This window comes from Curcuma longa, chromosome 8, assembly GCF_044706935.1.
Source record: "Curcuma longa cultivar G26 ecotype Majalengka, Jawa Barat chromosome 8, ITB_CL_G26_1.1, whole genome shotgun sequence".
NCBI classification, from domain to species: Eukaryota; Viridiplantae; Streptophyta; class Magnoliopsida; order Zingiberales; family Zingiberaceae; genus Curcuma; species Curcuma longa.
The window spans coordinates 11,595,589-11,610,686 of NC_133868.1; the positions used below are offsets into that span (position 1 = coordinate 11,595,589).

Sequence of the window (15,098 nt, forward strand, 5' to 3'; positions counted from 1 at the left end):
TCTTAGTTTTAAAAACCCATTTACAACCAATGGCTTTTACACCATTAGGCAACTTGACAAGATCCCAGACTTTGTTAGATGTCATAGAATCCATTTCTTCTTTCATGGCTTTGTACCATAAGTCAGATACATTAGAACTCATGGCTTGTGAAAACGTTTCAGGATCATTTTCGGCTCCAACATTGTAGTCACATTCTTGTAGATACACAACATAATCATCAGAAATTGCTGATCTCTTACTCCTAGTAGATCTTCTCAATGTTGCCTCAACACTCTCCTGAGTAGTAGGATCATGTTGTTCAACAGGTTGTTCAACAATTTCAGGTATTTGTTGAACCTCAGTATCTACTGGAGTTGGATCAGTAGTTTGTGGAACCTCTTGGACCTGTTGCTCAATATGCGCATGAACACAAGGCGCATTCTGAACTATAACAATTGGTCCACTGGTTGAAGTGGAGCATTGAGTATCTTGATGATCTTTCCAAGACCAAGGTCTTGAAAACGATCGCTCCCACTGATTAAATCATTTTCAAGAAATTTGGCATTTCTTGATTCCACAAACCTAGTGCTATGAGAATGACAATAAAATCTATATCCTTTGGATCTTTCGGCATAACCAACAAAATATGCACTTAAGGTCCTCGGGTCCAACTTCCTTTCATGTGGATTGTAAATCCTCACCTCGGCTGGGCAACCCCAAACGCGTAGATGTCGCAAACTCGGTTTCCAACCTTTAAACAATTCAAAAGGTGTCTTTTGGACAGCTTTGGTTGGAACTCGGTTTAATATGTACGCTGCCGTCTTTAAGGCTTCAGTCCATAAGGACCTAGGAAGTTTGGAGCTAGCAAGCATGCTCCTGACCATGTCCATTAAAGTTCGATTTCTTCTCTCAGCTACACCATTTTGATCTGGAGAACCAGGTAAGGTGTATTGGGCAACAATCCCACAATCTTGAAGAAACTTTGCAAATGGACCGGTAGCTTGTCCACTCTCAGTGTATCTACCATAGTATTCTCCTCCTCTATCAGATCTTACGATCTTAATTTGTTTGTCACATTGTTTCTCTACTTCAGCCTTAAAAGTTTTGAAAGCATCAAGTGCTTCACTTTTGCTGTTTAATAAGTAGAGATACATGTAACGAGAATAATCATCAATAAAGGAGATGAAGTACTTATCACGGTATGATTCTATATCAGGACTACAAATATCTGTATGAATTATTTCTAACAATTGAGAACTTCTCTTGGCATTTTTCTTTGACTTGTTAGTCTGCTTACCTTTAATGCAGTCTATACAAGTACTAAAGTCGGTCCAATCAAGAGCACTAAGTACTCCATCATGTACCAACCTCTTAATTCTATCAATGGAGATATGTCCCAATCTCCTATGCCACAAATTAGAGGAACTCTCATTAATGACACATCGTTTAACCCCAACATGCATAGAAGAATAGTGATTATCATTTTCTAAATTAAGACGGAAAAGACCATCAGACAATGTACCACATCCAATAATTTCAGATCCATTAGAAATACTGAAAGATGAATTTGAAAAATTAAAGGAATATCCAACAGATACAAGTCTTGAAACTGAAATTAAATTCCTAGCAAAACCAGGAATATAAAATGTCTTTTCCAAACTTAAAATAAAACCACTATCTAAAATAAGCTTGCAAATGCCAATGGCTTCCACATGTGAGGACATTTTGTTTCCAGAATAAATGTAACACTCACTTCCCACTGGTTTCCGTAGGTCTTGCAAGCCCTGCAAGGAGTTGGTAACATGGATTGAAGAACCAGAGTCAATCCACCATGTGTCATGAGTAACATCAATCATGTTAGATTCATAACAGACAAAAGAGAGTTGAGTACCTTTCTTATCAAGCCACTGTTTGAACTTGGTGCAATCTTTCCTCAAATGCCCTTTCTTCTTACAGAAGAAACATTTGGAACTTTTCTGAATGTCCCCTTTGGCAGGAATCTTGCCCTTGTTCTTGGCTTGAAATATCTTCTTCTTTCCAGGTGTAGTGAAATTCACCTTCTCACCCTCTTCCATTGCAAGTCTACCCTCCTCTTGAACACACATGGTCATAAGTTCATTAATTGACCATTTCTCTTTATGTGTGTTATAAGAGATTTTAAATGGGGCATATTGCGGTGGTAAAGTGTTGAGAATGTAATGCACTAGGAAAGAGTCAGACATTTCAACCTCAAGTCTCTTCAATTGAGCCGCAATGTCTCTCATCCTCATAATGTGGTCACGTACACCGCGTATCCCACTTAGCTTCATGGATGAGAACTGGTGAATTAAGGTGCTTGCTAAAGCCTTGTCTGAAGACACAAATTGATCATCTATGGCCTTCAACAAGTCACGAACATTGTCATAATGCTCAAGGGAACCCCTGATGCCATCTGAAATTTTGGTCTTTATGAACATTATTGAGAGGCGATTAGATCGCTCCCATTTTTCATAAAGAGCAACATTTTCAGGAGGCGGTTCATCCTTCCTTATGGCATAATCAATGTCCTTGCACCCTAGATGAAGGAGAGTTCTCTCCTTCCAGATTTTATAATTGTCCCCTCGGAGCTCAGGAACATCACATATCATATCAGAGAAATTAACAGGCTGACAAACTACAAAAATAAATAACCATACTCATGTTACAAAATTTGAAGTTAATTAAACAACATGACATATCTACCAATGCAAAATATGTCTAAATTATGAATCTACTGACATAAAACTTACCTGTGGGTTGAAGCATTAATTCAATTAGATTCATATAACAATATGATAAAATCATCAAATTATGCCCTTAATTTCTAATCCCTGTGGGTAAATTAGAAAACATAAATTGATATTTTATCCTAATTAATCATATAAAATATAATAAATTTTCCTGTGGGATAAAATTTATCATATTTTAATAATTAATTATTTCAATATGATCCCATAACGAAATATAATTTTAATTTTCTAAGGATGCTGTGGCTACTCCTTAAATTAAAATTATTAGGATCAAAACTTGAAATATTCAAGTTAAAAATTATTGACAAACTTTATGCAATAATTTTAATTGGAATGATTCCAATATTCTAACTCAATTTTATTAATTAGACTTACAATAAATTCTAATTAATTGAGTTACAATAAACATGAATTTCAATTAAGCACAATTGGAATTCAACCCAACAAAATAATAATAATAATAATAATAATTAATTATTATTATTTCATATATATTATTATTATTATTTTCTCTTGTTAGTTGTTACTGTGCTTTAAGCCATTTGCTACCATTTTGATAATTTCAATTCTAATTAATTGAGAAAATCAATATCATAATTAATTGAAAAAATCAATTTCAATTAAATTCATTTTTTTTTATTCTGGCCGCAACTACTGCCGCTTAAATATATATTAAAATCTAATTAAAATTAAAAAAAAAACCCACACGTCTCTATTCCGTTTCCACCTTTCCCAATCCCGTGCCCTCCTTTCCTTCTGCCGCCTGCTCAACGCATGCCGCCGCCTGCATAGAGCATGCCGTCGCCGGCGCTTGCCCTGCCGACTGCCCACGCCAGTCTCGCCGGCGCCCAGCCTCGCTGGCGACGCCGCCATGCCGACCACTCAGACCTATGCACTTGCCGGCTGCCGTGCCGAAGAATGAAGCAACCGCTTGCATTTCGCCGGCGCCAGGGAACGCGCCAGGCTTCTTCTACGGCATCGCATACCGCCGAGCTTTCTTTTTGTGCTCTAAGCACAAACCTGCCTTCGACATTTTGCCTCCAATGGCGAACGAAGCAAATGCGGGATGTGGTGGCAACATCATCTGCACGGCCAGAACAGAACGGCCAGAACAGAGACGGACGCTACCACTTGGGCCAAAGCAGGGAATCGGGAAGAACAGATAAGTTGGAAAAACTAATTTTAATTCTGTGATTTGTAAACGTAAAGAAGCATGTAAACAGATTCAGCCAAAATTATTTCTGTTCTTCGTTTTGTAAACGAAAACAAAAATTTTTTTTTCTTTTGAACAGATTAGGAAAAATTGAGGCAGAGGTATTGTATCGCTCTGATACCAAATGTAAAACCTAGAAACAATATTAGGTATTTTGCAGCGGAAATAAGATCGAGTTTTACCTCCTGCCATCAAGTTCGTCGGCTGTAATGATCTGTTCTTCTGGCCCTTTGCTCCGCACAAGATGCGATGGTGTTATTTTTCTTCACGAAGAAGACAACAAGCAGAGCCAGGTTCCAGGGACCAGTTCGTAGCTTTTTTCAACTCTTTCTCAATACTCTCCATCATAAGTATTGGAAAGGAAAGGATATATGGAGTCATGGTGGCAGTTTCTAAAACTACCAGAACATGGACCACAACATGGAGTTTTGGTTGCTCCATGGCCAATGAAGCCATAATAACCAACAGTTCTTATATATAGGACCAAGGTCAAGAGTTAGATGATGGTCAAGGTTTGAGTCGAAGTGTCAAAACGAGTCAACACGAGCCCGACTTTGCTAGATTGGGTTAATTGGCTCTCCAGCCTCGAGCCATACTTGGGGAGTCGCGTGGGCTCAGTCCTGCCCCACCCCATTGGGCCTCTAGGCCTCCAAGGCCACTTTAGTCGTTTCGGCTCGACCATTCAGTCGTTTCATATCGGCCAACTTCGTCTCAGTCATCCTCATCTCAGCTCGGCCACCTCATATGTCTCGTATATATCGGCTAACCTCGTCTCAGCCATTTCGGACGTCTCGTCTTGACCAGCCTTGTTTCGACCACCTCGGATGTCTCGGCCAACCTCGTCTTGGCTCAGCCATCTCAGACGTCTCGTCTCGGGATCAGCATTGTCTCGGCCAGCCTCGTCTCAGCCACTTCAGTCGTCTCAGTCATCCTCATCTCGATTACCTCAAGCGTCTCTTTTCGACTGCTCCACCTCGCTCCGTCTCACCCGAGGTTCCCATCTCAAACCTTCAATGTACCAACACAATATACGGGCAGCCAGAGGAGAGGACAAATATTCTTATCGTGAAGCAATTGTGCAAAAATGCACCAGCGGCGGTTACAGACTTGGTTCTCCCTCCGATGTCTGCGCAGAAGGCCGAAAGGAATACAAGATTGTCAGATTCGGTCCCCTCCGATATCCCTTTCTCTGCGCATACACCCAAAAGGAATATTAGGTTGTCAAGCTTAGTCCTCTCTGATACCTCCTTTTCCTGCACATACAGCCAAAAGAGAATGATTATTGGAGGGAATCTCCCCCTTCTGCAGGCAGCGTTAGGGACGTCACCCTACCCGTGCGTGGAGGGGCCCAATACAAGTTATAAAAGGACTAGCCCATCACCATATATTCCAAGTTCACTTCCAAAAACTCTGCTAGTACTATCTCTTTTCCTATTTGTATTCAACCATTTTCGTCGGAACCTTAACTTAAGCATCAGAGTGACTTGCCGGAACTCCTCGACACCAGTCTAACCTCCTCTTTGAAGTGTGTTTCAGGTCCAGATCAACTCCCGCTCCTCTTGCTAAACTTGAAGGTTGCCTACGTCAGATTGCTCATTAACTGATGGCTTGACCATCTACGGTACCTAGCCGGAACAGTGATCCAAGCAGTGATATTGGTAGCTCGATAAGCTAGCTAGGGGGCCACATGGTTTGGTGTAAAATTTTAGAGTTGTGACATATAATTAAGCATCTAATGTACCCTTAATTTGTGAGCTTTACAAATTAATTACAATGTGAATGTCACATTATTGTTTTTTAATATATAGAAATATCATATCATAGACCTTAATTAGTTTTTAACATACCACATTAAATAAAACTAAAAGATTATGGTAATTTTTATATAATTTTTTTAAAAAATTATGTAATCTATTAACTCTAAAATTGTCTTCAACTAGACTACACTAAATAATCATCTATGGGGATGTCACACTTGGTCGCATGAGAAAATTCAATTACATGATGGTAGTTGGAAGAGAATTACTTTCTACCAAATTTGGACGGATGAAAAAATATTAAAGAATGAACAAGTCACCCTTTTTTATCCATAATTTTTATTTCTATTTTTCCAAATAAATAAGGCCAAAAATACTATTATTGTTGTTAGGTAGTTGCTATAACTACATCGTCGCTTCTACCATGTGTTAAAATAAACAGATTCAACTCAATCAAAACTATTATATACCAAATATTTTTATATTAATTTTTTTATTAGCTTTAAATTTAATTAAAACCAGTTGAACATATTTAAAATCATCTTTAAATTGTTTTAACAGTGTAAAATAGTTGCAGTGTAACAATCACTAAAATAATAGTCAAGTATTAAGTGGCTATTATAATCACTAAATAACTGTTGAACTAAATAGCAACTATTAAATATAATAGCCATTAAATATAGCTCCTATAGCTACAGTACAATAATAAAATACGTATTTTCATAATTAATGAGGTATCCATAAATAATATTTTTTATCAAGTTAAATTAAAAAGAAAAATTATTTATTTTAACATATTTTAGTACTTATGATGTAGCTCTTTAAAAGAAGAAGTATTTTTAGTATAAGAAATGATAGATGATCCGGTAGGAATATTTAGCGATTATGTGGGCATTGGGTATAATGAAATATAAGAGGAAAAAGAATAAAAATAAGCATTCGTTAATTTAGGAAACTTCGACCTCTAATTTCGAACTTGATTTGCTTCCTTAAGCATGAGCTGACCTTCTACCTCGATCTCTATCCACTCATTGGCTTGTAGGCCGACCCCATAAATTGGTCTCAACACATCTCCTGTTTCACATGTGGTGACCTCATGACTTGATCTCGGCACATCTTCCGCTTCATGTGCTGACCTCCTGACTTGGTCTTGGCATACCTTTCGCTTCACGTGTTGACCTTATGACTTAGACTCGGTACACCTCCCACTTCATGTGCCAACCTCCTGACTTGATCTCGGCACACATTCCGTTTCACGTGCCGACCTCATGACTTGATCTCGGCACATCTCCCGTTTCATGAGCTGACCTCCTGACTTGTTCTCGGCACACCTTCTGTTTCACGTGCCGATCTCATGTTTCGATCTCGACATATCTCTTACATTCAAGGTCAATTGTCAACACGTGGCACTTATTTAAAGATATGAGCATTCCACCTAAATAAGGAGATACAAAACCGACTCCTCCGAGAAGATAGGAATGCCTCCTTGATATATATAAACAAGCAGAATCTTTCCAAAGCGGAACAGGTACGCTAGAATATTTCTCAAACGGTTGCTAATACTTCGGAACGGAAAACAGCTGCTATGAAAAGAGAGCTCATGCCCATGGGCACAGGTATGCTCACATATCTACCCTAATTTTCTCAAGTCATAAGACTCTTTCCTCACATCGAATTTTGACTTGAGTGTCGGAGTGACTTGCTGAAACCCAACCTTGACACCTTTCTAATCTTCTTTTTGAGTGTTTTTCAAGACCTCTCTTCTCTCCAGACGATTCTCTTCGAGGAGTTTATACGTCGGCCGAACCTTAAACCAGCATTTGAACTATCTACAGTGTATTGATAGAAACAGTAGAAAAAAAATCTTTCTTCCAACATTAATATTTGTTTCTTTCTAGTACGAGAATGGTTGTCATTTAACTAAATTAAAATAATTCTACAACTTTAGGTTCAACAATAAGGAAATGGAGTTAAATGGAAAATTATAGATCTCCAGGATCTAAATGAGATCCTTCGTTTGGATAAGAAGTTTCCTAAAAAAGGCTCATAAAGAAATCCAAAAATTCACCAATATATTACCATAAACCGCCGTCCTAATATTCGCAAGGTATTTTACAGCTGGATTCCACGTCAACGTTCTTCCGTGTAACAGCTCACTGCTGACCGATTCAAAAAATATCATTTCCATTAATGTTTATTACAAAATAACATCTCGCTGTATTATTTCGCCTGATTTAGAATCAAAATCTAGTGGAATTTGATTCGATCAAACCGAATCTGTGGAACGCGGTCAGATCTGTGCTTTTAGATTTAATTGGATTCGGATCGAGCGGCGCTGTCGGATCGAACCCTCCCTGCTATAAACACCAAGTAGAAATGCGGCGTGGCCGGCGAAAATTTGAATCGGTCGGCGGCGAAGTTGTCGGACGCCATGGAACCGTCCAAATCGGCGTAGAAGTCGTCTCTCTCTTTGCGATCACATCTCGTTCGTCATCGCACTAATAACCATTACCCTTTAATCCACGCACTAACGACTAGCAGCCGCCATTAAACTAATCAAATCCTTTCTCTGCTCTTCTCTCTCTCCTCCCCAGTCCCCTCTTCGGTTCTGCGATCCGCTTCAATTTGTCCTCGGATCACAATCTCTACTCTTCTTCCTCGATTGTTGCTTGATCCTTTCTCAGCGACACGGAGATTGATTACTCGTAGGAAAAGAAAGGTGTGTTCTTGGAGGGAGGAGAAGGACGAAAGAGAGACGAGGGCGAAGATGGCGTTTTGGAGCGGCGGATTTCTCAACGACGAGCTCTCGAGGAAGACAGCCGTCTTCGGGCTCAGGCTGTGGGTGGTCATTGGCATCTGCGTCGGCGCCGCCATCGTCCTTGTCCTCTTCTTTCTCTGCCTATGTCTCACATCATGCTGCCGCCGCCGCCGCCGCCGTCGCTCTCCTTCCATCTCCACCTCCTCCCCCAGTAAAAAGCCGCAGAAACCCCTCAAGCAGCACCTCCAGGATCCAGCCCCTGCCGTCTCCAAGGAAGTCGCCGAGATCCACCACCACAACCAACCGGCCGCTCCAGATGTCCGGATCGACGTCGGCAAGCCTGACCACCCTGTCGTGCTCGCTGATCACCGTCACCAGGAAAGCAACAACAAAAATCGTCACCAACCAAGGCCTCCGGCGGGTCCACCGTCCGCATCCACCACTGGGACGGCCAGCGGAGAGAGCACCGGCACCCCTTCCTCCATGGGAGGAGGAGGAGGAGGAGGGGGGCCGCCGGAGGTATCGCATTTGGGGTGGGGGCACTGGTATACGCTGCGGGAGTTGGAGGAGGCTACCGATGGGTTGGCCCCAGAGAACGTAATCGGGGAAGGAGGCTACGGCATCGTCTACCGCGGGGTGCTCGCCGATAACACCACCGTCGCCATCAAGAATTTGCTCAACAATAGGTTAATGCTTGATTGATTCTCAAATAGGATCCGCCATTTTCTCTTTGACTTCACCTTAAACTTCAGATTGAGCAAAAGGTTTGCCATTTTACCCTAAACTTATTCTTCCATTTTCAATCTCAACAGGGGCCAAGCAGAGAAGGAATTCAAAGTGGAGGTGGAAGCCATTGGGCGTGTTCGCCACAAGAATCTTGTTAGATTGCTTGGATACTGTGTTGAGGGCGCATATCGGTATCCACTTTAGTTTTGTTCATTCAGTTTACTAAGTTTGTTTCCCCTTGCATTGCTGCACTTGCTTAAGATATAGAATTATCATGAGGAATGTCCATGCTTACATTTTGCTAGGATGCTAGTCTACGAATATGTCGATAATGGCAATCTGGAGCAGTGGCTTCATGGAGATGTTGGAGAAGTGAGTCCACTGACTTGGGATATAAGGATGAACATAATTCTTGGAACTGCAAAAGGGTATGCCTCTTAATGCATTGTATCCCTCCTTTCAACTCGACTAAGAGCAATATCAGCACCATTTCATGTTGGTGTATGCATTTCTTAATGGGATGGATTATGGATTTCTTTCATGAAGCATAGTTTCATTACTAGATTTGTTTTTGAAATGTTCGAGTGTTTGATCATTACTGTAAGTATAAGAATCAGACGATGATGACATTGGAAGCTGACCGATATCAGATAGTTCTTTCAGTTGTGCATTTCTAAAGAGTTCTAGAGGATGTAAATACCATCTAGGGAGTTCAAAAATTTTCTCCAAATCAAATTAGTTGGACATTAATCCAATGCTACTTGAAATAACTGCACCAATTCAGTGGTGGAAGTCATACCTTTTCTAATTTCTGTTTTATTTGACATTTTAAAGTTCTTACAAGCAATCTTAGTAAGTTTCTTATGGAAGTATTTTTTTTGGTCTTGTATCATTGTAGAAAATGGAAGGACTGAGTTCTTACAAAGCCTTAACCAGAACATCTTTTAGTGATAAAATCTTTTTAGGCACATTCATTTTGTTTTTTTTCCTCATGAGTCATTGATCATGCAGCATTTCAGTTCTATTAACTTGATGTTAACATTACTATACATCCTAAAGACTGTAATTCTGCAGCTTAGCCTATCTTCACGAGGGACTCGAACCAAAGGTAGTGCACAGAGATATTAAAGCTAGCAACATTCTACTCGATCAACAATGGAATGCCAAAGTCTCAGACTTTGGGCTCGCAAAGCTTTTGTGCTCCGAAAGGACTTACGTGACGACTCGTGTTATGGGGACTTTTGGGTGAGCTTCACCTTACCCTTCACCGAAGGTTATCGTTTAAACAAGCAAGTTCGTTGCGATCCTAATTTTGTGTTGTTTCGACCGCAGTTATGTAGCTCCAGAATATGCTAGCACTGGTATGCTGAATGAGAGAAGTGATATCTATAGCTTTGGGATCCTTATAATGGAAATTATATCAGGAAGGTCACCTGTGGATTATACAAGACCACCCGGAGAGGTAGCCTTTTCACAGAATGCTAGTTTTTCGATCGAAGTTTGGTTAATACTGTTACATTGTCCATCGATCGTAGGTGAATTTGATCGACTGGTTGAAGACCATGGTGGGCGAAAGAAGATCGGAGCAAGTGGTGGATTGTAAGATGCCTGAGAAACCATCTGCAAAAGCACTCAAGAGGATTCTTCTAGTGGCCCTCCGCTGTGTCGACCCTGATGCACATAAACGGCCAAAAATGGGGCATGTCATTCATATGCTCGAAATGGACGACTTATTAGGCCGTGAGGTATAAGAAATTCAAACACTCGATCCTAAATCATTGTTAAATGCATGAAGAATTCCAAGGCATGATCATATTCATAGGAACGCAAGATGGGCCGGGAACCATCAAAGGGGCACACAAGAGAAGAAGGTAGTAGCTCTCACAAGCGTGACCACAGCTTAAGATGACAGACAATGAATTGACTCGACAAGAACAAGGTGGCTATTTCTTTTCTTGACATTGATTGATTGATTGATCTCCATGATCGACTTGCCTTTAACAATACACTTGTTGTTCGATAATCATACTTTTTTGCTTCGAGTTTGAAATCGGCAGGTGAGCAGTCTCAACTCAAAGTGCTGCAGCATCTTCTTCTTCTTCTTCTTCTTCCACTGCCCCAGCTCAGCGCAACAACTGAAAGTGCTTGTAGTCGTAGATCCTCTTCTTGGTGTGGGCTTCACATTGTCTGTGCTCATCGCATGCACGTGCTCGAGCTGCGGTGATCCCTTGTTTATTGTCCTTATTCGTCATTATCATTGTAGACTTGGCCATATTGTTTATTCAGTATCAACGTTGTATAATTTTAAAGCACGATAAGCTCTATAGAATCAATTTAATGATTAAATCGATATAATTAAAATTGAATAAATTAATTTTTTTTAAAATTAATTGAATTTGAAATGATTGATTTTTTTAATAAAAATTAAATAAATTAAATTAATAAAATATTGATTAATTTAATTTTTATTTACTTTTTCAATAACGCTACTGGCGATCAGAATCCCCTTCATTGTGGCACCACAGCTAAGCAAACAGGCACATGCAGGCACGTGAACGGGATTTGAAATGTGAAGTCGTCGTCGTCGTCTTCTTCCTCCAACGGATGAGCCAGTTGGAAAATGTGAAGACATAAAATTTAAAATAATTTTTTTTATGGATTATAAAATAATATTTTTAAGAATATTAAATAATTAAATTAAATATTTTTGTTATGGTTCTGTTGTTATATTAAATGAGTATATTTTTATTCCAGTTATTTGTTTTTCACGTACTGACTGTTATAATATTATTTTTATAATTAAGAGAGACGAGCATTCGAATTAAAGTGTTTGCTAAAATAAAAATATCTATGGTAACTAAACAATAGTCATTGGAATGATACTAGACGACAACACTTAAATGAATTAAAGCATCTACTACGAAGACATTTATTATAATAAAAATGAAAAACACTCTCACATCTTTAAAACGATCGCTTTAATAAAAGATGGAATTTGTCCTCTAACAATTTTAACGATCGATCCCACAGTTATCTATGATGAGATAAATCAGAAAGTTATAATTGAATCATTATCTCGACTTTATCGAGATTCAACCTTTATCCACTTCAACAAACTTTGTTGTTTAAAGGTATCCTTAAAACAATCACATACAATACAAAGGGAATGAATCTTCATGTAAATTTAAATAAATTTTATAAAAGTGTTCTTTATTATTAGGACAAGTTATTTTCAGAGTAGAAGCATATTTGTAGCGAGTGGCAGAGGGTGGGCTTACAATGGCACTTGTGATGACAAGCTACGGGACGCGCGATGGTTATGGAAAAAGGGGCTAGCTCTCATGTAGAATGAACGGTCAATTTAGATTGGTTTCTTTCAATTAGTCTGTCCTTAAACAATGTAAATTGATTGGGTTTAAAATGGATTCAGATGGGCTAATCCGTTTAGGCCCGCGACCTGCATGGATCAATCTGGGACAAACTTGAGTTGGTCTACGGATTAAAAAATTTTAAAATTAAAATAAAAGTAAACGCAATGGACTAGTAGATTTTAAAATTTAAATTTAAATTACAATTTAAATTTAAAAATTTTAACTTATCTATGTAAATTGTATTTTCTATATTTTTATTTTTTAACTCGCAATTGACTGGATTAGAGTTGATCCATCTAACTTGCAACCGGCCTTGGATTAGATTGAGTCTGGAAATCCTATTCCATTTACCATATGATATGATTTCTGAAGGATTAATCCGATAAATCATTTTACTATGGATTGATTCGTTTAACAACTCTTCTCTCATAGCGTATAAACATGATTTCTTCCACATCATGATAAAAGATGGTTCTATCCAATTTTTAGGGGGTCAAATTTACGCAAAAAAAAAAAGATGGATGCATGAAACAATCTTCAGGTAATCGTTGGTTTGCTAATTGGGAAAGGAAATGATGCTATGATTTTTATGTCAATGTGTTCCTCTAATCACCAATGGAGAGAAATGAATCCATTTCAATTAGTTTCATTGACTAGAGAGAGAGAGAGAAGGGAAACAGCTTATTAAAGCGAAAGGTCCTGACAGCTGCCAAGCAACTATGACAGCGATGCTGTAAATCAGAACGTTGTGAACTCGCAATCTATTCATGGCCGCTGCTGCAAAAAAAAAATTGATAATATCAATAGTCACATCTCTGGATGGGAAAAGGAGAGAAAGAGAGAGATAGAAGGGAAACAGCTAATTAAAGCGAAAGGTCCTGACAGCTGCCGAGCAAATATGACAGCGATGCTGTAAATCAGAACGTTGTGAACTCGCAATCTATTCATGGCCGCTGTGACGTCGTGAGGTTGCAGCGTTTGCTGCTGCAGCCAATTTTCTTCGTTTTAGAAAAGATGTATGAAGAGATAATTTTCTTCATTAATTAGACTAAGTAAAGATGGAATTTATCTTTAGTAGATCACTTTTTATCTATTTTTTAATTTATCTGAAATTTAATATTGTCAAATATAACGGGTCAATCGACGGAACTCACTAATCCAATAAAAACTCATCATACGAGAGACGGAAATAGACGGGTTGAATCACCATCTTAGCGAGTTAAAAAATTTCTAAACCAAGATGGGTTATAGGTTATGGGTTATGTGTTAGGCGTGACTAACTACGAGTATGTTAAAAAATTAAAAAATATATATATAATGAAAAAAATTTTTAAATTTGAATTGCAGATTAGATGAATCAAATCCACAAGTTCATTGAATTTTTTATTTTAATTTTAATTTTAATTTTTTAAAAAAAAATTTCTCAATCCATGGACCAATCCAAGTCCACCAAGTTGATGTCGTGCGTTGCAAGGCTATACGGGTTGGCCGATTAAATTTACTTTAAAATATATTGATAAAATTTTAATCTAATCTACTTAAATTATTTGATAAAGACGAGTCAATCTAACGAGCCTAACTTAACTTAAAGTTCTATTGAAATTAGATGAAAGAAGCCATAGAATTTTCCTCACACACATAAAAAAAAGACGTCCCTTTATTTTCAAATCAAAGTGGAACGTCCCATTTTATAATTCAATTATGTGTAATTACTCACATGCCTTCCTATACTATTCAGAATTACTATTCAGAATTTATCTTTCTTTAAATTTTAAATCAATAGGATACAATATATCAGTTATAAAATTATAACTGATATAATATGAACATTTATAACCGTTATAATTTAGTAACTATTATAATAATTATATATTATAATAATTATAATATATTTGATAGATTTCAAAATTAAAAAATGAGAGATAATAAATAGCACCGGAGGATAATTGAATAAAATGATTGGACAATAAGATTAGACGACCTTTGTGATAAAAAATCAAAATGGAACCAAAAAAAAAAAAAAAACAGGGCGTAAATTTAGCACGCAAGTACAGTAGTCGTCCGCTTTAAGACGGCACCAAAACCATACAGCTAAGCAAACGTCAATTCTGCTACCCACCACGTGAATTCTATTAAACCACATTTATTAGAAGTAGCGTTAACACAACACAACGCAGCACCGGCAGTTAACATTAAAAAAAAAACAAAACTTCCACGTCCGCTGTTAACGCACGAAATAGAAGAAACACGACGCAGCACCGGCAGAAACAAAACTTGGAAATCTTTAATTTTTCACCGGTACAGTGCGTCCTCCAGAAGATTCAAATTTACCATAAATAATTTTTAATCCCTTGCTAGTACTATGATGACTAGCATGCAGGCTAATATCATATTTAACTGAATTAAAGTAACAACTAACATGATAGACAACAGCTCAGGTATAAAGAATTTATGCACGATGTAAATAACTCACGAGTAAAGCTATAAAAATTATACAACATAGTATTATGAGGCCGACCACTAAA

The 15,098-nt window shown here is 38.2% G+C and overlaps 1 protein-coding gene across 1 annotated transcript; it reads left to right on the plus strand.

Moving 5' to 3' along the window:
* Window positions 1–8,287: 8,287 nt before the first annotated feature.
* On the plus strand, window positions 8,288–11,490 carry LOC141832923 (putative serine/threonine-protein kinase At1g01540). The gene is made up of 8 exons (XM_074720286.1): window positions 8,288–9,162; window positions 9,289–9,393; window positions 9,508–9,630; window positions 10,277–10,447; window positions 10,535–10,664; window positions 10,738–10,947; window positions 11,025–11,141; window positions 11,260–11,490. Exons 1-7 carry the CDS (start codon window positions 8,486–8,488, stop codon window positions 11,109–11,111), a joined length of 1,503 nt encoding a protein of 500 aa, XP_074576387.1. The 5' UTR covers window positions 8,288–8,485; the 3' UTR covers window positions 11,112–11,141; window positions 11,260–11,490.
* Window positions 11,491–15,098: the final 3,608 nt, after the last annotated feature.

Bases quoted from the DNA above. Each gene is read 5' to 3' on its own strand.
- LOC141832923 (XM_074720286.1), top strand. From the start codon at position 8,486: ATGGCGTTTTGGAGCGGCGGATTTCTCAACGACGAGCTCTCGAGGAAG. The intron at 9,163-9,288 runs GTTAATGCTTGA...CAATCTCAACAG, and splicing joins AAGAATTTGCTCAACAATAG to GGGCCAAGCAGAGAAGGAAT. The intron at 9,631-10,276 runs GTATGCCTCTTA...GTAATTCTGCAG, and splicing joins ATTCTTGGAACTGCAAAAGG to CTTAGCCTATCTTCACGAGG.